A 24478-nucleotide genomic window follows, 5' to 3' on the forward strand; every position below is an offset into this window, starting at 1 on the left:
GTGTTTTCTCCCGTGCAGCCCACAGTGAGTGGCTGGTGTGGGCGGGTCCTCGCCGTCTTCTGTCAGACAGGAATTTCCCTTGCACGCCTTCACATGGAATGCGACACCGGTGTTCCCTCGCAGACCCTCACTGCCAAGCTCCACAGGTAGAGTAAATCATCCTGTTTTGTGACGCCAAATTGTAGTGGAAATTACCACTAAGGACTTAAATTAAAGTTAAATTAACTAATCTTTATTATCACGGCCAGAGAGGTTACAACAAACTTAATACTCAAAGTACAAGTCTGTCAGAAGCTCTGAAGGGGTGCTTCAATTTTTAGCACTCTTTATACTCATGCACAAACCAGGCATCTCTGCTCTCATTGTGCAATAGGCTGATCATGACCTTGCACACAGTTTCTAGGCGTTGTGTTCCCTTCTTTCTGTTCTCTTTCTATCAGTTCCCTTCTTGTGAGCAAATTCACAGAACACAATTACAAGAAACAATACCCTACATGTAGTCACGCATCTGCAGAGACACAGAGGACACAAACATTTCCACTACATAATTCACACTGTTGCCCCAGTGGACGGTTTTCAAGCCATTTCCCTACATCAATCTTGAACTTTCTCCCTGATTTAGCTAGCTACAGTATTATTTCCCTTTCATCTGTGTTATCATAACCAGCCTGGCTAGCTAGCATTATGATATTATGTTGTATAACCAAAAGTAGCTATTAGCTAGCTAGTACCAGCTATCTACTTAGCTAATATACTCACCAACCCCAGTGGTTTGATGGTTGACATACAGCAGGAGTGACCATGTCAGATGCATAGATCTCCTATGAAATTACTAGAGGGGACTTTGTCATAAACCCTCAGTTCCATAATGGGAAGAAAATGGCTGCCATCTTGGTCTGGGAGAAATCCAAAATTAGTCTATTTGCTGAAATCAGAAATGTTGTCATCTAAAATGTCATATAATTATAAATACAGTTAATACAGGTGTTATGCAAATGTTCTGTATAAATAGTCTCTAAAATATATATGGAAACAGACAATAAATGTCTCAGATGTTGTTTTCTTGGAAAGCTGTGAGTGCCATTATATGATACAATACATCAGTATGTGTTGCATTTACACTTGTCTGTCCTATCATCAAATAATTTCAGCCAGTGCAGGGATGTGGCTTGACTGCATTGTTTGAATTGGCACTTAATCTGACAATTTAATGGACTCATTATTTTCTAAACTGTCTGGCTAGATAGCTAACACACAGTGCAGATAAGTGTAAAACGGTGAATTTATCACAGCACTGGCAAACCATGGTTGACCAACTCCCTGACCAATATGGCTGTTCTTTGGACCAACATAAGAAGGTTCATGTCAATTCTAGGATTTCTATGGTCAGATGTTGCGTTCCTGGCCACCTGGCAAAATTGTTGAAATGCATTGGAAGTTTGCACCAACTTTATTTTGCCGAGCAAAATGTGCATTGCACCGATATGCAGATATGACGACAACATGTCCACATGGCAGATCACAATGTGTTGTCTCTGTGCAATTGGGCATCTTTGCCAAAAGTGGGCATGTACTGTAAGTAATCCATACCCGTAGGCTAAGTCGTGACCAACTCACTTACGAAACTCAGTTTTGGACGTGACTGACTTTATAACCATAATTATCCAATGTACACCTTGTAGTCATTTTTTCCCCCACCGGACCCTCCTCCTCCCGTTGCAGGCTGGCTTCACAGATTATGCCATTATCTCCTGAAGTTGCCAGTAATAGGCTTCACAATATTATTGTAACTATATTTGTAACAATATTTGAGAAGGTTAAGTAAAAATGAAGAATTGTTGTTTAACCTGCAAACCAGCAGAGTGCACCACTGAAGATTGTTTCAGAATCGCGGACAGCGACCAGCGCGGGAGAAAGCGCTCACAAGATTCAGTTTAGCACCTTGGAGAGCGCCACTGCAGCGGCAGCACTCCGCACCTACAGCACCGCTCATGAGCCAGTTCTGCACACCTGGGGCAGAGTGGGGAACTGTATGCTACAGAGACAGAAATGTTTGACGTGACAGGAGACGGCTGACGGACGAGAGAATGCCATCCGATTTGTCCCCCTCCCATTCCTGTTTCCACACAACTTTGGAATTGGAAATGTGTAGGGAATAATCCCGAAACTGCATTTTTCATCACAATCTTGCTTCTAATATACTGGTTATACACCACAGGCCTATACTTGTATTTGACAACAAGCAGGTAACAAATTTCTAATCGCTTTATCGTGGTAGTTAATCTGAATTAGACCTACAGTAGCCTAAACTAAAACAGCCGAAGCTTATCACTGACTCCGAGCACGAATGTCTCTCAAATATGATATATTGCTGAATGGGACAAATCCAATAGGCAAAAAAATAAAGAGCAGTTAAAAATACAAAATAAATCAATTATTAAGAACATAACAATTACAGCCAGTAGGCTTACAGCCAGTAGGCTTACAGCCAGTAGGCCTTGTATTCAATCAACATAGTTGAACAGTATTACAGTAAATATATTGTGTTTAATAACGAATAAATGAATAACAAAATAAATAAGTTGTAGTATATGACAACAGTAGACTAGGCTATTTTAAAGAAGTTTATTAAATCTAATGCTGAACATAAAATGTATTGTATAGGCCTAGGCAAAAAATAAACAACGTATATTGCACCATTCCAAATATTTAGCAGCAGCCTGCATTATAGCTCAATGTTCTCTCTATCTGCCAACTGTATCGGACTGGCCTGTTACTCACATAGACCTGGGCTGCCACCTACTTCCACAATATTTTCAAGTTATGAGACAGGATTACCAGGTTGTCAACATTTTCTGCAGAAGGCAGCTCCTCGTTTTATTGACTATAAACGCTGCCTTGGAAAAGATCCGCTCTGATGGAGTGGAGGTGGCGGGATGGAGAGGAGGTATCTCGCTGCTCAGGCCAGCTTCGGATACCTGTCCTAATTCTCCTCCCACCAAGCTAGCAGTCCAGCATTGACATTGATGTAGGCTTCTACCCGTTTTGCATCGTCAAAGAGTGAAAAAGCAGCATAAAAGCGGGGGTCTACGGCTTGGACATAGACTATTCTCAAATAGTCGGAGGTGAGCTGCCATCTTTTGTCTGCTTCCTCCAACAGAATTTGCTTTAAGACTTAGTGGTGGGGCTGTCATCCTCCACTGAGGCCAAGTGACAGCGTTTGAGGTTGGCCAGCAAATCCAAATCCAAATCAATTTTGATTTGTCACATACACATGGTTAGCAGGTGTTAATGCGAGTGTAACGAAATGCTTGTGCTTCTAGTTCCGACAATGCAGTAATAACCAACAAGTAATCTAGCTAACAATTCCAAAACTACTACCTTATAGACACAAGTCTAAGGGGATAAAGAATATGTACATAAAGATATATGAATGAGTGATGGTACAGAGCGGCATAGGCAAGATACAGTAGATGGTATTGAGTACAGTATATACATATGAGATGAGTATGTAAACAAAGTGGCATATTTAAAGGGCTAGTGATACATGTATTACATAAAGATGCAGTAGATGATATAGAGTACAGTATATACGTATACATATGAGATGAATAATGTAGGGTATGTAAACATTATATTAGGTAGCATTGTTTAAAGTGGCTAGTGATATATTTTACATCATTTCCCATCAATTCCCATTATTAAAGTGGCTGGAGTTGAGTCAGTGTGTTGGCAGCAGCGACTCAATGTTAGTGGTGGCTGTTTAACAGTCTGATGGCCTTGAGATAGAAGCTGTTTTTCAGTCTCTCGGTCCCAGCTTTGATGCACCTGTACTGACCTCGCCTTCTGGATGATAGCGGGGTGAACAGGCAGTGGCTCTGGTGGTTGTTGTCCTTGATGATCTTTATGGCCTTCCTGTGACATCGGGTGGTGTAGGTGTCCTGGTGGGCAGGTAGTTTGCCCCCGGTGATGCGTTGTGCAGACCTCACTACCCTCTGGAGAGCCTTACGGTTGTGGGCGGAGCAGTTGCCGTACCAGGCGGTGATACAGCCCGACAGGATGCTCTCGATTGTGCATCTGTAGAAGTTTGTGAGTGCTTTTGGTGACAAGCCGAATTTCTTCAGCCTCCTGAGGTTGAAGAGGCGCTGCTGCGCCTTCTTCACGATGCTGTCTGTGTGGGTGGACCAATTCAGTTTGTCTGTGATGTGTACGCCGAGGAACTTAAAACTTACTACCCACTCCACTACTGTTCCATCGATGTGGATAGGGGGGTGTTCCCTCTGCTGTTTCCTGAAGTCCACAATCATCTCCTTAGTTTTGTTGACGTTGAGTGTGAGGTTATTTAGCTTTCTTGGGAACAGGAACAATGGTGGCCCTCTTGAAGCATGTGGGAACAACAGACTGGGATAGGGATTGATTGAATATGTCCGTATGTCCAGCCAGCTGGTCTGCGCATGCTCTGAGGGCGCGGCTGGGGATGCCGTCTGGGCGTGCAGCCTTGCGAGGGTTGACACGTTTAAATGTTTTCCTCACGTTGGCTGCAGTGAAGGAGAGTCCGCATGTTTTGGTTGCGGGCCGTGTCAGTGGCACTGTATTGTCCTCAAAGCGGGCAAAAAAGTTATTTAGTCTGCCTGGGAGCAAGACATCCTGGTCCGTGACGGGGCTGGTTTTCTTTTTGTAATCCGTGATTGACTGTAGACCCTGCCACATACCTCTTGTGTCTGAGCCGTTGAATTGAGATTCTACTTTGTCTCTATACTGACGCTTAGCTTGTTTGATTGCCTTGCGGAGGGAATAGCTACACTGTTTGTATTCGGTCATGTTTCCGGTCCCCTTGCCCTGATTAAAAGCAGTGGTTCGCGCTTTCAGTTTCACGCGAATGCTGCCATCAATCCACGGTTTCTGGTTTGGGAATGTTTTAATCGTTGCTATGGGAACGACATCTTCAACGCACGTTCTAATGAACTCGCTCACCGAATCAGCGTATTCGTCAATGTTGTTGTTTGATGCAATACGAAACATATCCCAGTCCACATGATGGAAGCAGTCTTGGAGTGTGGAATCAGATTGGTCGGACCAGCGTTGAACAGACCTCAGCGCGGGAGCTTCTTGTTTTAGTTTCTGTCTGTAGGCAGGGATCAACAAAATGGAGTCGTGGTCAGCTTTTCCGAAAGGAGAGCGGGGCAGGGCCTTATATGCGTCGCGGAAGTTAGAATAGCAATGATCCAAGGTTCTACCAGCCCTGGTTGCGCAATCGATATGCTGATACAATTTAGGGAGTCTTGTTTTCAGATTAGCCTTGTTAAAATCCCCAGCTACAATGAATGCAGCATCAGGATATATGGATTCCAGTTTGCAAAGAGTCAAATAAAGTTAGTTCAGAGCCATCGATGTGTCTGCTTGGGGGGGAATATATACGGCTGTGATTATAATTGAAGAGAATTCCCTTGGTAGATAATGCGGTCGACATTTGATTGTGAGGAATTCTAAATCAGGTGAACAGAAGGACTTGAGTTCCTGTATGTTGTTGTGGCCACACCACGTCTCGTTAACCATGAAGCATACGCCCCCGCCCCTCTTCTTACCAGAAAGATGTTTGTTTCTGCCGGCGCGATGCGTGGAGAAACCAGCTGGCTGCACCGATTCCGATAGCGTCTCTCCAGTGAGCCATGTTTCCATGAAGCAAAGAACGTTACAGTCTCTGATGTCCCTCTGGAATGCTAACCTTGTTGTCAAGAGACTGGACATTGGCGAGAAGAATGCTAGGCAGTGGTGCACGATGTGCCCGTCTCCGGAGTCTGACCAGAAGACCGCTTCGTTTCCCCCTTTTACGAAGTCGTTTTTTTGGGTCGCCGGCTGGGATCCATTCCGTTGTCCTGGGTGAAAGGCAGAACACAGGATCCGCTTCGTGAAAGTCATATTCTTGGTCGTACTGATGGTGAGTTGTTGCTGCTCTTATGTTCAGTAGTTCTTCTCGACTGTATGTAATGAAACCTAAGATGACCTGGGGTACCAATGTAAGAAATAACACATAAAAAAAAAAAAAAAACTGCATAGTTTCCTAGAAACGCGAAGTGAGGCGGCCATCTCTGTCGGCGCCGGGCATGGATGCAGATAAGGATGCGTGGTCCTCCTCGGCGTGCAGCGCAAACAGGGTGGCCATAGGCTTCAGCACATTCGAAATATCCTCCGACAAGGATGCGTCATTTTTGGGGTGTAGTTTGGGTCAGAGAGGATTGGTGTTAGGGGCCATCTCTGTTCTAGCAGACGCTCTAACATGGTCTGAGAAGAGTTCCACCGTGTGGTAACTTCTGTTGAATCAGATATCAAATTGTATTAGTCACATGTGCCGAATACAACAATACACCTTACAGTGAAGTGCTTACTTACGAGCCCCTAACCAACAGTGCAGTTTCAGAAAATACGGACAAGAATAAGAGATAAAAGTAACAAGTAATTAAAGAGCAGCAGTAAAAAATAACAATGTATACAGGGGGGAGCCGGTACAAAGTCAATGTGCAGGGGCACAGGTTAGTTGAGGTAGTATGTACATGTAGGTAGAGTTAATTAAAGTGACTATGCAAAGTGACACAACAGAGAGTGGCAATGCTGTGGAGAGGTGCAATGCAAATAGTCTGGGTAGCCATTTGACTAGATGTTCAGGAGTCTTATGGCTTGGGAGTAGAAGCTGTTTAGAAGCCTCTTGGACCTAGACTTGGTGCTCCTGTACCGTTTACCGTGTGGCAGCAGAGAGAGCAGTCTATGACTAGGGTGGCTGGAGTCTCTGACAATTTTTATGGCCTTCCTCTGACACTGCCTGGTATAGAGGTCCTGGATGACAGGAAGCTTGGCCTCAGTGATGTACTGGGCTGTTCGCACTACCCTCTGTAGTGCCTTGGTCGGAGGCCGAGCAGTTTCCATACCAGGCATATTCAACCACTTTTGTAGTTTCTGTTTCTGGCTTTTGCTCCCTTCTTAAAATGTGCCACAAGGTGCCTGGCTGCAGCCACAGTGCGACAGATTTAGTCTTGTTTAAGATCGCCATTTATGCTGCCCAGCACATCTGACTCCTTTAACATCTGCCCATTCCTCTTCCTGCCCCAGTATATCTGCACACAAAACCATGTTTGCGGTGTTTTTGTGTCCCACAGCGACCCTTTTACCCCCTGGATTTTGGATGTGTCAGCAACTTCTCCAAGTCTCTGCACAATGTTGGCAGAGATGTTCTCCAGCTGTATTCTCCAGTCTGGTCAGCTGTAGGCTAGTTGTCTAGTGATATTGGTGACCATCATCATGTCACGGCTGGCTGAAGGACTGGACCAAGGTGCAGCATGGTAAGCGTACATTTTCTCTTTATAAAAAAATGACGCAGACAAAACGAAGAACAAAAACCAAACCGTGAAGCTTTGGGCTATGTGCCCTGAACAAAGACAAAGTTAACTTCCCTCCAAAGGTGCGGACTCCGGCCGCAAAACCTGAACCTATAGGGGAGGGTCTGGGTGGGCGTCTGTCCGCGGTAGCTCCACCATAGTCTTGGCCTACTTATGTGGCGCCCTTGGCGTGCGCCGGAGTGAAGGCAGCGCCGGAGTGAAGGACGGCACCGGCAGCACCGGAGTGAAGGGCGATTCCGGCAGCGCCGGAGTGAATGGTGGCTCCTGACTGATGGGCGGCTCTGGCAGCTCAGGCCAGACGGGCGGCTCTGGCAGCTCAGGACAGACGGGCGGCTCTGGCAGCTCAGGACAGACGGGCGGCTCTGGCAGCTCAGGACAGACGGGCGGCTCTGGCAGCTCAGGACAGACGGGCGGCTCTGGCCTGCCGAGGTGCACTGTAGGCCTGGTGCGTGGTGCCGGCACTGGTGGCACCGGGCTGGGGACACGCACCTCAGGGCGAGTGCGGGGAGGAGGCACAGGATACACTGGATCGTGGAGGCGCACTGGGGGTCTCGAGCACAGAGCTGGCCCCACCCGTTCTGGCTGGATACCAGCTTCCCCCCGGCAAATGCGGGACACTGGCACCGAGCATACCGGCCTGTGAATACTCAGCCTCGGTACCGTGCACATCACCCCATAGCACGGGGCCTGACCAGTCCCATGCATGCCACGGTAAGCACGGGGTGTTGGCTCAGGTCTGCTTCCTGACTCTGCCACACTCCCCCCCCCCCCCACAACTCGCTAGCTACTCAACATTTGCTCTCCCATTCGCCCAGCTGTCGCTTGTTGGTAGCTACAGATAATGCTTTGATAGTCTTCAAGCAGGAGGTTAGTATCAAACAAACTACCAACCAGTTCCATGTGTCAATAAACACCCCCTTGTTTATGTCAAATCCCCATGAGTTCACCCCCAGTCCTAACAAGCTTGCTGGCTGATGTACCTTTTGTCGCACCAACAATGAAATGCAAGTAATCTAAAAATGGAAAAAAATGACCGGAATAACTGAATAACTGAATTATTGAAACTGCAGTAAAAGTGCAGTAACTGCAGTCGACTGTGGTATTTTGGACGCAGTGATTGCAGAATAACTGCAATGTACTGCAGCTGAACTGCAGTTATCCTGCACTGTAACTGCAGTTACACTGCAAGATTACTGCAGTAAACCTTTTTTTAAATTTTGGACACAGTATCTGCAGCTAAATTTCATTCTGACTGCAATCTTTTTTTGTAAGGGACATCATTGGATATGAACAGACAACTAATGCCCATAAAAGGAACTAGCTAAAGGGATTATCAGACAAATTACCTTCAAGAAAGACTGCCAGAGAAACTGAAATTAGGAAGAGAACAGCTACTTGGGAAAACCAATCCATGATGTGGAGTTGGCTAGCTAGCTAGGTTAGCAAGCCACAGTCACTTGGAATTGTCAAATAAATAATTCAAATAATTAGCTTGCCAATGCCATTATTTTTATTTGATTTTATTTAACCAGGTAGGCAAGTTGAGAACAAGTTCTCATTTACAACTGCGACCTGGCCAAGATAAAGCAAAGCAGTTCGACACATAACAACACAGAGTAAAACATGGAGTAAAACAAACAAAGTCAATAATACAGTAGAAAAATAAGTCTATATACAATGTCAGCAAATTAAGTGAGATAAGGGAGGTAAAGGCAATAAATAGGCCACGGTGGCGAAGTAAATACAATATAGCAATTAAAACACTGGAATGGTAGATTTGACAGTAGATGAGTGTGCAAAGTAGAAATACTGGGGAGCAAAGGAGCAAAATAAATAAATACAGTAGGGGGAGAGGTAGTTGTCTGGGCTAAATTATAGATGGGCTATGTACAGGTGCAGTAATCTGTGAGATGCTCTGACAGCTGATGCTTAAAGCTAGTGAGGGAGATAAGTGTTTCCAGTTCCAGAGATTTTTGTAGTTCGTTCGAGTCATTGGCAGCAGAGAACTGGAAGGAGAGGCGGCCAAAGGAGGAATTGGCTTTGGGGATGACAAGTGAGATATACCTGCTGGAACACGTGCTATGGGTGGGTGCTGCTATGGTGACCAGCTAGCAGAGATAAGGCGGGACTTTACCTAGCAGGGTCTTGTAGATGACCTGGAGCCAGTGGGCTCGGCGACGAGTATGAAGCGAGGGCCAGCCAACAAGAGCGTACAGGTCGCAGTGGTGGGTAGTATATGGGGCTTTGGTGACAAAACGGATGGAATGTGATAGACAACATCCGATTTGTTGAGTAGGGTGTTGGAGGCTATTTTGTAAATGACATCGCCGAAGTCGAGGATCGGTAAGATGGTCAGTTTTACAAGGGTATGTTTGGCAGCATGAGTGAAGGATGCCTTGTTGCGAAATAGGAAGCCAATTCTAGATTTTACTTTGGATTGGAGATGTTTTATGTGAGTCTGGAAGGAGAGTTTACAGTCTAACTAGACACCTAGGTATTTGTAGTTGTCCACATATTCTAAGTCAGAACCGTCCAGCGTAGCGATGCTGGACCGGCAGGCAGGTGCAGGCAACGATCGGTTGAAGAGCATGCATTTAGTTTGACTTGTATTTAAGAGCAGTTGGAGGCCACGGAAGGAGAGTTGTACACAGAATGGTGTCGTCTGCGTAGAGGTGGATCAGAGACTCACCAGCAGCAAGAGCGACATCATTGATGTATACAGAGAAGAGAGTCGGCCCAAGAATTGAACCCTGTGGCACCCACAGAGACTGCCAGAGGCCCGGACAACAGGCCCTCAGATTTGACACACTGAACTCTGTTGGAGAAGTAGTTGGTGAACCAGGCGAGGCAATCATTTGAGAAACCAAGGCTGTTGAGGATGTGGTGATTGACAGAGTCGAAAGCCTTGGCCAGGTCAATGAATACGGCTGCACAGTATCGTTTCTTATCGATGGCGGTTAAGATATCGTTTAGGACCATGAGCGTGGCTGAGTTGCACCCATGACCAGCTCTGAAACCAGATTGCATAGCGGAGAATGTACGGTGGGATTCGAAATGGTCGGTGATCTGTTTGTTAAACAATTTAAAGGCAATGCTACCAAATACTAATTGCGTGTATGTAAACTTCTGACCCACTGGGAATGTGATGAAAGAAATAAAAGCTGAAATAAATCATTCTCTCTACTATTATTCTGACATTTCACATTCTTAAAATAAAGTGGTAAGCCTAACTGCCCTAAGACAGGGGCATTTTTACTAGGATTACATGTCATGAATTGTGAAAAACGGAGTTTAAATGTATTTGGCTAAGGTGTATGTAAACTTCCGACTTCAACTGTAGTTTGGAGCCACCAAGACTCTTCCTAGAGTTGGTCGCCTGATGGTCACTCTGACAGATTTCTAGTGTTCCTCTGTGGAGATGTGATAACCTTCCAGAAGGACAACCATCTCTGCACCACTCCCAATCAGGTCTTCATGGTAGAGAGGCCAGACCCAAATCACTCCTCAATAAAAGGCACATGACAGGCCGCTTGGAGTATGCGAAAAGGCATCTAAAGGAGAGCTCCTTGTTGAAAACCTACTCCAAAGCGCTCAGGACCTCAGACTGAGGCAAAGATTCACCTTCCAACAGGACAACAACCATAAGCACACAGCCAAGACAACACAGGAGTATCTGAATGTCCTTGAGTGGCCCAGCCAGAGACTTGAAGCCGATCGAACATCTCTGGAGAGACCTGAAAATAGCTGTGCAGCGACCCCATCCAACCTGACAGGTCTTGAGAGGATCTGCAGAGAAGAATAGGAGAAACTCCCCAAATGCAGGTGTGCCAAGCTTCTGGCGTCATACCCAAGAAGACTTGAGGCTGTAATCGCTGCCAAAGGTGCTTCAACATAGTACTTAGTAAAGGGTCTGAATACTTATGTAAATGTGATATTTCATTAAAAAAATTACAAATTTGCTAACATTTCTAAAAACGGGTTTTTTGCTTTGTCATCATGGGGTATTGTGTGTAGATTGAGAAGAAAAAAAAAAAACGATTTTATCCATTTTAGAATAAGGATGTAACTTAATAAAATGTGGAAAAAGTAAATGGGTCTGAATACTTTCCGAATGCACTTTATGTGTACTGAGATTCATGATCAAGGGCTACCTCGCTGCAAGGTGCTGCCTCATAATGGCGTTGATGATCATGTTGAAGGCAACAACGGATATTCGTTGGTCTGACTTGTTATGCTTCTTAAGCTAATTAGAGTAAAACAATTACACCATAACTAAAGGTTATCCACAACCACACTAGGGGTCGTTCGATACTGCAGGTTGTTCAACCAAATACATTGTCCTTGTTATCAGGGATCCTTGAGACGTCCCAACTCTGACATCACCTCATTGAAGTTGACATTTTAACTGGTAAGGGTTAGGGTAGGGGTTATGGTTTGTGGTAAGGACGTCCTAAAGAGCCAGTATTACACTAAAATATAGTACACTAATATATAGTTTTGACACTGCTAATTTAACACTGATTTATACTCTACTCGGCCTTGTCTCAGGATGGTAAGTTGGTGGTTGAAGATATCCCTCTAGTGGTGTGGGGGCTGTGCTTTGGCAAAGTGGGTGGGGTTATATCCTGCCTGTTTGGCCCTGTCCGGGGGTATCATCGGATGGGGCCACAGTGTCTCCTGACCCTTCCTGTCTCAAACTACTGCAGCATAAATACTGGAGGCTATGTGTCTGGGGGCTAGGGTCAGTTTGTTATATCTGGAGTACTTCTCATGTCTTATCCGATGTCCTGTGTGAATTTAAGTATGCTCGCTCTAATTCTCTCTTTCTTTCTCTCTCTCGGAGGACCTGACCCCAAGGACCATGCCTCAGGACTACCTGGCATGATGACTCCTTGCTGTCCCCAGTCCGTGGCCGTGCTGCTGCTCCAGTTTCAACTGTCCTGCCTGCGGCTATGGAACCCTGACCTGTTCACCGGACATGCTACCTGTCCCAGACCTGCTGTTTTCAACTCTCTAGAGACCGCAGGAGCGGTAGAGATACTCTCAATGATTGGCTATGTAAAGCCAACTGACATTTACTCCTGGGGTGTTGACTTGTTGCACCCTTGACAACTACTGTGATAATTATTATTTGACCATGCTGGTAATTTATGAACATTTGAACATCTTGTCCATGTTCTGTTATAATCTCCACCTGGCATAGCCAGAAGAGGACTGGCCACCCCTCATAGCCTGGTTCCTCTCTAGGTTTCTTCCTTGGTTTTGGCCTTTCTAGGGAGTTTTTCCTAGCTACGGTGCTTCTACACCTGCATTGCTTGCTGTTTGGGGTTTTAGGCTGGGTTTCTGTACAGCACTTTAATATATCAGCTGATGTAAGAAGGGCTTTATAAATACATTTGATTTTACTGTGCAGTGTTTTTTCAAGAGACCACCTAATTTGGCCACAAACCTTAGTAACCTGGACACAGCCTACTCGTTTGTTCAACCCAGTTGACCGGAGAACAAGACCCACCAATTGGACATTGTTGGTGAATTAGGCATATGTCCCCGCTGTCCCCTAGTGTGGTCGGTCATGCGTGCGGTGTCCGACTCCAGCCAGCAGTTAAAAATGCGCACGCCGACCTGGATGCCTAACCCTAATCTTCTATACTGGCCGGTGTTTCCTGAGGCTCGTGCGTGTGATCTGCCTCTCGGTCTAGTCCGCTACACTTGCACGCAGTGTGTCAGTGTCTGGGTCTCGCTGCCTGTTGGCAACGGGTGGAACGAGGGAAGGGAAAATCCAGGACCGTTTTTACATACTCAATGGTTGATTGACGACGGACATATACGGTTCTCTCAAGATGGTGGGGCGTACAAGCAATGGAACTCACAAGTATGCATGCGATCCTGTTGCACCGGGTGTGGCCGGACGCAGGAGGGAATCGGGCACGGTAAGTTAGCTAACCAACTGTGTACACTTACTGTACTATGACACGATGTCAGGACCATTATTGCACGGGACATAATGGACTTGGGATATTCGCATGTTAGAAATGAAGTGGACGATCAGGTACTTCCTCCCATGTTACTTTTAGTGGCTGTAGTGAGGTAAGCATGGATCATCACATTCAACACATGACAACTAAAGTTGTCTCTGACTATGAGACAGTGTCTAATATGTTTTTGAACTTTCATTTCAAGATGAAAAGTCTAGGAGACTCTTACATTAAGTGGTTGAAAGACGCAAAGTGAGAGGATGGTCTGGGGGTAGAGAGAAGTAAAGATAGAGAAGTAATAAGGTCTATTCTGTGTATCAGTGTAATTCAGTGGAAAACAGATACTGTTCCCTGTATATTCTTAAATGTGTTCTCTCCTCTTTTCTCCCATAACAACTGGTCCCCAAAAGCACTGGATAGGTGTGTCTACTGCTGTAAAAGCCTTCTGCTTTCACCTATCCTGATGTGGTCAGAGGAAAGGGGACAAGAAACAGAAGCTGGTTAAGACTGTTGGGACACCGCACAGGGAGGAACCTCAATGTGCATGTATCATACTACTTTCACCTATATTGTGTTTTCAGAGGAGAGGAGAGCATCTGTAGACTAATGAGATATAGCCTCCTAGACATTGATGCTCAATGCCGTCCTTCACGGATGGTCCTAGCCAGCTCAGCCAATCCTTGTTCTCTATGCAAATGATACATTGGGATCTGTGCACTGATTGGAGCTCTCTCTCATATTTGTCGTCGCCATGGCTAGAGTTTGGAGGCGCTTGGCTGCTGGTCTGTGAGTGAGAGATCACTCTGCCAAAGAGAGCAGGAGAAGGGGAGGAGAGAGGGGTGGAATAGAGGGAGGGAGAGAAGAGGGCAGAGTGGGTGGGGATACAGAGGGAAGTGAAGAGGGAGGGGGAGAAGGCAGAGGGAGGAAGAGGGGGCGGTAGAGCGAAATAGAGAGAGAGAGAGCGAGAGGGATCATCTCACTGATGCTGAGTCACAGACACGGGGTTCAGCCGCCGTATCCCATGAGCCTTTAGGGGAAACATGGAGGAGCTCGAGCACACCTGCCCCCAGCCGCGCACGGTAGGGTGTGTTTGTGTGTGAAGGAGAGAAAGAGGGAGAGGCTGGCTAGTCTTCTTGTTATGAAACAGATCCACTGTCTGTGTGTGTCTTTGCGGGATGCTCTGAGTGCTGAATGGACTGTGTGTGTCTGTGTGGAGGATGGGGGGTTGGGCGTGTTTCGCAGTATTGGCAGGGGTGTGTGTATGTGTGGGCATAGGCAGCCTGGCATAGATCTCCTGATGAGGACACAGAAATGCAAGGATACAGAGGGGCGATGCTAGCTCCATGCCAGCTCCATTCAGTCTCTGTCTTTGTTATTCCCTTTTATTTTTTGTGCCTCTCTCCTTCTCTTCATCATATCCTCCTCCCTATTCCCACATCCCTGTGCCTCTCTCCTTCTCTTCATCATATCCTCCTCCCTATTCCCACATCCCTGTGCCTCTCCCTCTCTTTCTTTCCTCCTGTGTGCTACCATCACAGCGTTGTGGTTGTTTTTTTTTGTTGAGTTTTTTAAATCTTAGTTAATCCTTAGACCAGATGTCTGCTGTGCCAGTTTCAGGGCTTTAGTGAGCACATTCGCTGCTGTCACTCTGATCTGTCGATCGTCCGAGGCCACCGCCTGCCCTTTGTCCACACTGGGCTCCTCCCCCTTCTCACCTTGCAGTGGATTGTGGGAGAAACGTTACCTCAGTGCGTCCTCCTCACTGTTCTGTTCGGTCCGATCTGTTACTATGGGGATGGGAGCTCACAAGGCGGTTGCTAGCCAAGACCATCTGATGATGTTATGATCATCTCCACCTCCTTTCTGTTCTTCATCATCCCTGAACCAAATGGAATATGTAGAGGTGGAACTACCTTTAAATATTCAGTGTTAAGGATGACAAATGTAGACATGTATTAATATGAACAATCTAAGATCCCATTATCTCTCTCTCGCTTTGTCTCTCTTTGTGAATGAGATCTAGTCTTCCAGGGTAACATATAGTCTCCAGTATGTCTCTGTTCTCTCCTGTGTTTGGGAGTGGATCCAAGAAGTTACTGGGGACAGAAAGTCATGCATGTTCCAATTCCTTTTTCTCTCCCCCCTAGAGAGAGAGAGAGATGGAAAACGAGGTGTTGGTAGAGGGAGGGATGAAGTTCCATTTTAGCCAGTAGCAGATCAATAGCACTGGGTGCTGCTTGTTCCCTCATCATGTAATCAATAGTTGTGATAGAGAATAGATATCAGGCCTGATCAATAATCTAATTACTGGAATTATGCCAGAGAGAGACAGGGGATGACTATCAAGAAGGGGACATGAATGTCATTCAACTTTCCTTCTCTCCTCCATCGCCTTCCTTCTCTCCTCTTTTTATCTGTCACTATCCTTCCCTGTATCTCCTGTTCTTCTCTTCATACCCCTCTCAAATTACATTTTTTCAGGTTTTATCACATTATTTCTATCCTTTTCTTCCCCTCCTTAACACTCTTCACCTATCATGTTCTGTCTCAGACTCCATACCATTTTTGGTTTGTTGAGAGGAGTGAGTTTTGTAGGTGTTTAAATTGGATGCATGTGCTGTTCTAATATGCTGTTAGCACTATTATACTGAACAAAAAGTACTTAACAGTTCAATCCCTCCTCCCTCTCTCAGATGCTGACTGAGCCTGCTCTCTTTGCTAAGGACACCAGCTGTGAGTGTCGCGCCCCTCATGAGAGACTCTCCATTGCTCAAGCCCGCAGAGGGACCCCAGGTATACCTCCTCTCATCCTCTGTTACGCGCCCCTCTCAATCACTCTTTTCTCACTATTCCTCCTCTCATTCTTCATCCTCTCTTCCTACCATCCTCAGCATCTTCCCTCATAGCCATCTCCTCTTCTTTTCTGCATCCTCTCCTCCTCACATTCACTTACAACATCATCAGGAGAGGAGAGAGTATGTGTTAGATGTACACTCTGTGTCTGTCCTCTACAGTAGACCGTCCAGTGCGTGTATATGCAGATGGGATATTTGATTTGTTCCACTCCGGCCATGCCAGAGCTCTGATGCAGGCCAAGAACCTCTTCCCCAATGCATACCTCATAGTGGGAGGTATGCACACACACACATGTAGATATGTACACAAACACACACATTCATAAATATGTGGATATAATGACTCTTAGTATGAATAACTCATACATGTTTTGCTATCTGTTTCTTTGTACCTTTGTGACTGTTTCATGTATGCTTGTTTGTCTGTGTGTGTCAGTGTGTAGTGATGAGCTGACCCATAAGTATAAGGGTTTCACTGTGATGACGGAGGATGAGCGGTACGAGGCTCTGAGACACTGTCGCTATGTCGACGAAGTGGTCCGAGATGCACCATGGACGCTCACACAGGACTTCCTGGAAAAGCACAAGGTATGTGTTTGTCTATTCCCATCAAAGCTTTCTGTGTGTTTGTGTGTGTAGAGACTATTTATGATGCATGCAGGCATGTCTCTTTTCTGTGTGTCAGTTTATCTGCATGTGTTATTTTGTTTATCCCGTGCTGTGTGTAGACTGTGTATAGACTTTTATAGAATGTGTAGAGATGGGGTATATACTGTGTATAGAGATTGTGTAGAGATGGGGTATATATTGTGTGTAGACTGTGTATAGACTGTGTATAGAGATTGTGTAGAGATGTGGTATATATTGTGTGTAGACTGTGTAGAGATGGGGTATAGACTGTATAGAGATTGTGTATAGATTCTTGTCTTGTGTTCTGATTGTTTCTCAGATCGATTTTGTGGCTCATGACGATATCCCATACTCCTCAGCAGGAACTGAGGACGTCTACAAACACATCAAGGAGGCAGGTGAGTGTGTGTGTGTGAAGCTGTATTTATGATCAGTGTATGTGTTCCTGTGTGCGTGTTTATAATGTATTTATAATGTGTGTTTGTGTGTTCATGTGTGTATTTATAGTGTGTGTGTTCATGTTCGTCTATGTGTGAATATATATGTGTGTATGTGTTTATAATGTGTGTTTGTGTGTTCATGTGTGTGTATTTATAGTGTGTGTGTTCATGTTCGTCTGTGTGTGAATATATAATATATGTGTGTATGTGTTTATAATGTGTGTGTGTGTGTGTTTATAATGTGTGTGTGTTCCAGGCATGTTCGTGCCAACTCAGCGGACAGAGGGTATCTCGACCTCTGACCTGATCACTCGTATTGTACGAGACTACGACCTCTACGCTAGACGCAATCTACAGCGGGGCTACACCGCTAAAGAGCTCAATGTCAGCTTCATCAACGTAAGTGTGTGTGTGTGTGTACTCCGTACACTGAGAACATAACTGATGTCTTTCAACGAACACACAAACAGACATACAGTATGTTCTGTCTGTATTCGTTGAGAGACACATATAGGTAACTGACAAAATAACAGGAACACTTGAGTTAATGAGGGATACAAAGTATATTGAAAGCAGGTGCTTGCACAAAGGTGTGGAATTAACATCGCGCTTAGGGTCATGTATAAAAATGCTGAGCAGGCACAGTTGCCCATTATTTTGGCTACCATGGCTAGAAGAAGAGATCTCAGTGACTTCGAAAGAGGGAGGATTGTTGGGGGCACATTTGGCCAGAGCTTTAGTGACGAAGACTGCTCAACTTGCTGATGTTTCACCATATGCCATGGCCGTCACCAGCTCTCAACCCAACTGAACACTTATGGGAGCGGCGCCTGAGACAGCGTTTTCCGACACCATCAAGAAAACACCAAATGATGGAATTTCTCGTGGAACAATGGTGTCACATCCCTCCAATAGAGTTCCAGACACTTGTAGAATATATGCCAAGGCGCATTGCAGCTGTTCTGTGGTGACCCAATGCCCTTTTAAGACACTATGTTGGTATTACCTTTATTTTGGCAGTTACCTGTATGTCAGTTACGTTCCTACAACATTCCTACAACCTTAGGAGAAGAAGTACCGCCTGCAGAACCAGGTGGACCGTATGAAGGAGAAGGTGAAGACGGTGGAGGAGAAGAGTAAACACTTTGTCTACCGTGTGGAGGAGAAGAGCCATGACCTCATACAGAAGTGGGAGGAGAAATCACGGGAGTTCATCGGTAACTTCCTGGAACTGTTCGGCCCAGATGGAACATGGGTAAGCTAAAGCCTGTCTCTAATGCGCCACTCATGGACATACTCCAATCACTCATCTGACATTTCACTTCTTTTTCGCAAATCTGATCTATGAACCTAAACTGTGTTTAGCTTCAACCTCTAGCCTAGTCCTAGTCTTTGAAGTGATAGTTCTCTCACAAACCTCTCTCTCTCCTTACCTTAACAGAAACAGGTGTTTAGTGAGCGTAGTGGTCGGATGATCTCCTACGCCCTATCACCCCACGGGTCGCCTAGTAACAGTCCCCCCCGGCAACTGTCTCTGTCTCGTTCCCCGTCTCCCCCCTCGCGCTGGCTTCACCCCCGACCAGCCTCCCCTTCCTCACCCAAAGGGGCTTCCGCCTCTTTCAGTAGCATGAGTGAAGAAGATGAGAACGAGAAGTAGGGGCCTGGACTGTGGAACAGACACTTGACACCACGCATATACACACACACCTAACAGCTGATGCCATGCATACACACACACACACACCTAAGACCACATACTCACTTACTGCCTGAAAGGTGCTGTCACACGCACACACATTCTCTCTCTCTCCGACATCCCCTTCCACACACTGGCAGCAATGACTGGATGCTGAAGGAAGTTGTAGATATGCAAGACAGAAGGGGGTCATGGGAAATGTAGTGTAGTGCTGTAGCACGAAGAAGCCATCAGTCTCTGTTGCCTGGGCAACGAAGCAGACAGGAATGTAGAGAACAGAAGATGATACGACTGACCTGTTTTTGATTGCTCAGGTCTGACAGAGACGGTAAATAAAAGAATGCCTGTTGATCATATCATTCCATCATTTTATGTCCTCCTTTTTCTCTATCCTTTTGATTTTAAGTCTCATGTTATGGTCATATTTTAGAGAAAAACCAGGGTAAACATGATAGAAGATATTTTCTGCAATTTCACAACAATTGTCTGCAGTGTGACTATTTGCATTGTGATATTAAGTGAGTAGCAGGGTTGGGGTCAATTTTTGAAATTTCGGTCAAACCAAATTCCAATTTGAAATGTTCCTAATTGAAAAGAATCTGAATTTTAGTGTACTTCCTGAATTGAAATTGCCCCAACCCTGGTGAGTAGACCTACACCATTCCAGAACTCTCCAGATAGAGATTGAATTTCTAGACAAACCGAGACAGTTCTCTATACAATAAGAGAATAGACTGTCTGCACCATTCTGTTTCTAATTGCATCATTCTGTAATGTGATGCATACTGACTGTGCCCTAGTTTGTAGGTTTAAGAGAGAAACACTGTCCTCTACAGGAGTAAGTAACTGCAGCCTTCCTGGGAGACAAGAGGCCACTTCAGACTGTGGACATGCAACCCACAGAATCACAAATAATTCTGTACCAGATTATTTGCCATAGCAACTAGTCTCCCTAGGCAGAAGTGTTGCCTCCCACAGTGCTAGGTGGGAGATTTCCGAGACTACATAGCAACACAAATGAATGGATGTTACATTTCAACAACGGTAACACCATGGAACTCAGTACGTGATTGGGGATTGCATAATGAACAAAACACTTGGAACTTCAGTATCAGGGATGCCCCCCCCCCCCCCCCCCCCATGCTTTCCCAATATGGCCGCCTGCCCGGCCCATCAATTGTAAACAGTGCTTTCAACTGGAGAAACTGATCTGTCAATTTATTTGCTTTTAGAGAATGTACAATTGTGACAGCTTATTCAGGAGCCTTCCTTATTAGAAACGAGAGATCAAAGGTTGTATAGTACAGGGATGGCCAGTGTTATCCACAAAGGGCTGGTGTGGTCCTAGAATCAGGTGTTATAACTTGGCTGGAATAAAAGCTTGCACCCACACTGGTCCTTTGTGAATAAGATTGACCCGCCCTGCTGTCGTAGAATCATTGTGCTCTCCTCTTGCTAGTCACACATGACACAGAACTGTTCTTCAACTCGATGTCTCTCGCTACGACACCTCACAGGCCACAACTGTTCCACAGCGGATACCCACATAACATCACTTCCTGCCACACCTCCTGATCCACCTTAGAGACGTTCTTGTCCTGTATGCATTATATGTAATCCTGCACTGTGTGTACAAGATTGGGAATGTGTGTTTCTGTTTGTATCGTCTTATTTTCTAATGTATAATTCCTAATGGCGTAATATGTAAATAAATAAAAAATGAAAGTCATTGAAAGTGAAGTAGATTGGTGATTGAGAGGAAACAAATCTCTTTTTCAACAGATTGACTCGTTTGCACACACGCATAGAAAAAAAACTGGCTGTTTTGTTCTTTTTATTGTAGCTTTGGAAAATTGACAGTAGGTATTGCAAGCTTGACCTCATGCTGAATACCTCTATATGGTTGTATATCACTGTGTCTACTATCTACGGTAGCCGCTACTGTAGCACATGTATGCATACAAAAGTTACTGTTTTGTGATAAGATGGGCTGCATACGTCTGCACACACTTTCTCTACAGGAGGAGTTCATACAAAGTGCTCAGTCATCTCTTACATCAGAGATACAGAAAGGATGTATGAGTAATCACTTCACACCAGTTCAATATATTACCATACTATATATACTATATAAGCTACTAATACCTTAGAGGTACAAAAAGGTAAAGAAGGATTCACTACCTTATCTACAGCTAAGCCCACTTTAAAACTCATTTTAGGTGCCTCCTTGGCAGTGCTGGAATGAGTTGTTCAGGTTTTGCTGAAAACTGAGAATGGATGATGTCAGATCAGCGCTCCATGTTTGGTCCAAGTTTGGCCCCACTTTTCATAAACCGGCCAATGAGAATGAGGATAACTAGAAACACAAACAAACAAGCTAATATTATCCCAGAGTTAACTAAGACAATTGATTCTTATCAGAGAGGCCTGAATGAAATGTAATCCACATATGAAAACATTGATGAAGACAAACGTTATGTGTATACTGTAGATTATGACTTTTAAAATCAAAAAAGAGGGAAAGAGCCCTCTCTGGAATAATCATCATCCAGTTACACAAAAATAAATGCTAAAAAATTGAAGTAAAAAACAAATGATCAAGAATCAACCATTTTCCTAAGCAAAAGAACCCTTGTTTCAAGGAACACAAGATATTTGTTCAGGTCCATACTCCTGCACAAACAATGGAGTTTCAAAATGCCCGCTGTTGTACACCACTACAATGCCACAGATTCTTCTTGACACTTAAATACAAATATTAATCTCATCCAATCCCTTCCATCCTTGAAGAGCATTATTCACACACTTCAACCAATGACAGCTATTACATGTCTTATCGGAAAACCATTCAAAATACTAGTTGATGTTCAAGCTCGTTCAATGTTCAGAAGGTTTAGTAATACCACTACTAGGTGAATTACAAGGTTGAGTCGGTGTGGCGTTGTTAGCGATAGTCTTGGTTAACGTGAGAATGTTCATATTGCTTTGCAGGGTTGATGGTGCCACAAACAAGGCTAACAAAATGTAGCCATCTTTAGGATCGGTCATGTAGCCTTTGCATGGTCTTATCAGGGTGTGGAAGGAGCTGGGAGGGTTAACAGTAACACATGTCATGCTGGAGAGGTTTATAAGCAATAAGCTACAGGAAAGACAAGGCTCACATGGTGAACCATCGTTAGTTAACATTAGCATCCTGAAAACATCCATTTTCTTTGAGACTCAGAGCAGTGTTTCCCATAGAAAACCTAAATGGGGCACCAAGTTGTCCAATAGAAACCAATTAACGCCAAAGGTTTTTAGAAAGGGGGCAAGACAGCTAGGTGTGCTGTCTGAGTATACAGTTTTAACCTTTCAAAGGGTTCAGGAAGGATCAGTATCGCTGGTTAGGATCTGGGGCAAAGATTGAGGATGCCTATTTCACTAGGTTCTCCTCTCAATCCAACACGTCACAACACAGTAAAAACATAATAAAACAATGGAGTTGAAATGAAACTATAGCCATCAGGGCATTTGTCATGCAATACTGTTTCTTAACTCCTCAGAGTTCTATGTCTCCCCCTCTTTCTGAGATAATGGAATAATAATTAATAAAAAATAAATCTGTTTGTTCCGTATGCTTTCTATAATATAATGCAACATGCGTAATGCATAATAACTATCTTCAGTTAGTTTAAAGCTTGTTCCCATCGTTCCTAAAATGTTCTTATAGGTCTAGTTAGTCACTGCAACTCTCTTTTCTATAACTTGGCATTGGCCACGTCACTGTACCCATGACAATCGTAACTATGACAACTGCCCACCCTGACCCTCTTTGTGCCTAATTAACCTCGTGCCCGGGTCGAATTGCTGGCGCACATAGTCTGGTAACAGGGTGGTCATTGCTATCTGGGATCCTTGGGATGTCCCTACCTTAACCCTTTTACATTTCAACTTCAATGGGGTAGGGACGTCCCAAGGACTCCAGATAGCAGGGACGGTAATAGGGTGGGACTGGTTAGACCTTAGGGCGTGTTGATTTACTGAGTGCCATGCTAATCAAGCAAAATTCTAAGCGAATCACACAACTATGAGGCATGTCTTTAAATTGAGGCAGGAGAGGGTCATCACTAGTTATCACAGCCACAAAGTCATAAACCCTGCCTGTCTCTAAAATGTCTCTTCTTAAACCTAACCTTAACCAAACTGCTAACTTTATGCTTAACCCTAACCTTAAATTAAGACCACAAAGTATATTTTTGTAGCTAATGTTGACTTTGTGACAGTGGAAGCTAGTGGTAACCGACAGGAAGTGAGAGATATCAACCGTTTTATTAGCTGGGACTTTGCAAAATTGTTAATCAGAATAAATGTTCTATTACATAAACAATATTATTTTGGGGAAACCCAATTGATTCTGAGTTTGGCGTATAAAGTTTATATATGAAAACAATTTCTAATATGCATACTTTCAGATTTTCTGAACTCACTTCCTTCTTTAAATCACTTATGCTTTGAAGTCCACAATGTAGCTGGGGTATGTTCTCAGGGTTGGGCTAGATGGCGATGGACAGAGATCAGCCAATTAAAATCGACGTCTGTTTTCGCCGCTCCTACCATAGTCTCCCATTCAAGTTTCATTCTGAGGCGCTGTGAGACCAGACGGATCGACAGAGAGCGCCGGCCGGTGGACGAGATTAGTGCCCATTCAAAACTATGTCCTCAAAGGGAGAAAAGGAGCTCATTTTCCCTTTTCTCTGTCGGGCCTGAAACCAAACCCTCAGCCTGTCACAGCTGCTTTGTAGGGGAGAGAAGAGAGAAACAGAGGTTCTATTATGTTTGACTGAACAAACCGAGACTGGACACAGAGAGAGCAGAACAGAAACCTTTCCCAGCCCAAAGACAGAGCCTCTAGCTGCAGTAGCTGGAGAGAACCACAAGGGAGTGCTGTGGTCAGTAAAGCTGAAGATAAGGGATAGAAGGAAAGAGTGGCTGAACTCAACCATCTCAAACTGACTGTCTGTCCACCAATCTGGTCACTGTAGTCCCACTTAAAACAGATTGTGAAGAGGAACAACTGACCAAATAACCTATCAGAGGAGTCAGGGGGTGGGGCTAAAATCCTGTTCCAAAGTCCACCCTGGGACAACAACATCAATGACTGCAGAGAGGGCGTTGTGTCGCCGCGGCAGCTGAAGTTAAACCCATGATGATTGTGTTAGCGAGGGGATCATTGAAGGGGCAGAGTTCAGTGTGCCAGGCAGGTGGGCGGGGGAAGCATTTTAGGGCAGAGTTATCGGTTGGCCTTGTAATTTGATTTGCTGGTGTCTCGTGGCTCTTTGCTCGGGTTGCTCCAATCGTCTGCCTCAGGGCTGGTCTGGTAGTGTCGCCATGCCGACTTATTAAAGACGGGTAGGCGCTCGAACGACTCACTGGACAGAGCCTGATTTGGGGGCGGGACAAAAGAAGAAACAATGAAAAGGGATGGAGTGATGTTGATAGTTAATTGTATTAC

At 44.9% G+C, this 24478-nt stretch overlaps 2 protein-coding genes across 5 annotated transcripts in view; one reads left to right on the forward strand and one right to left on the reverse strand.

Moving 5' to 3' along the window:
* On the forward strand, positions 1 to 20901 carry LOC109909938 (choline-phosphate cytidylyltransferase B). 4 transcript variants are annotated; one of them, XM_031796495.1, is made up of 9 exons: positions 13026 to 13321; positions 13777 to 14445; positions 16060 to 16159; positions 16381 to 16497; positions 16658 to 16809; positions 17171 to 17249; positions 17548 to 17690; positions 18358 to 18546; positions 18733 to 20901. In XM_031796495.1, the coding sequence occupies exons 2-9, from the start codon at positions 14407 to 14409 to the stop codon at positions 18946 to 18948; spliced, it is 1035 nt and encodes a 344-aa protein (XP_031652355.1). In that variant the 5' UTR covers positions 13026 to 13321; positions 13777 to 14406; the 3' UTR covers positions 18949 to 20901. The 4 variants fall into 4 exon arrangements, with proteins under 4 accessions (XP_031652354.1, XP_020364617.1, XP_031652355.1 ...); XM_031796494.1 differs by lacking the exons at positions 13026 to 13321; positions 13777 to 14445 and adding an exon at positions 1 to 146; XM_020509028.2 differs by lacking the exon at positions 13777 to 14445 and having other exon boundaries at positions 13025 to 13321; positions 18733 to 20716.
* The window catches only part of LOC109909937 (pyruvate dehydrogenase (acetyl-transferring) kinase isozyme 3, mitochondrial), a 14784-nt gene continuing 11098 nt past the window's right edge, over positions 20793 to 24478 (reverse strand). The window contains exon 11 of the mRNA XM_020509027.2: positions 20793 to 24406. Coding sequence (XP_020364616.1) covers positions 24257 to 24406 — 150 coding nt within the window. The 3' untranslated portion in view covers positions 20793 to 24256. The remainder of the gene's footprint in view (positions 24407 to 24478) is intronic.

The sequence above is a fragment of the Oncorhynchus kisutch genome, linkage group LG18 (assembly GCF_002021735.2).
Source record: "Oncorhynchus kisutch isolate 150728-3 linkage group LG18, Okis_V2, whole genome shotgun sequence".
NCBI lineage: Eukaryota > Metazoa > Chordata > Actinopteri > Salmoniformes > Salmonidae > Oncorhynchus > Oncorhynchus kisutch.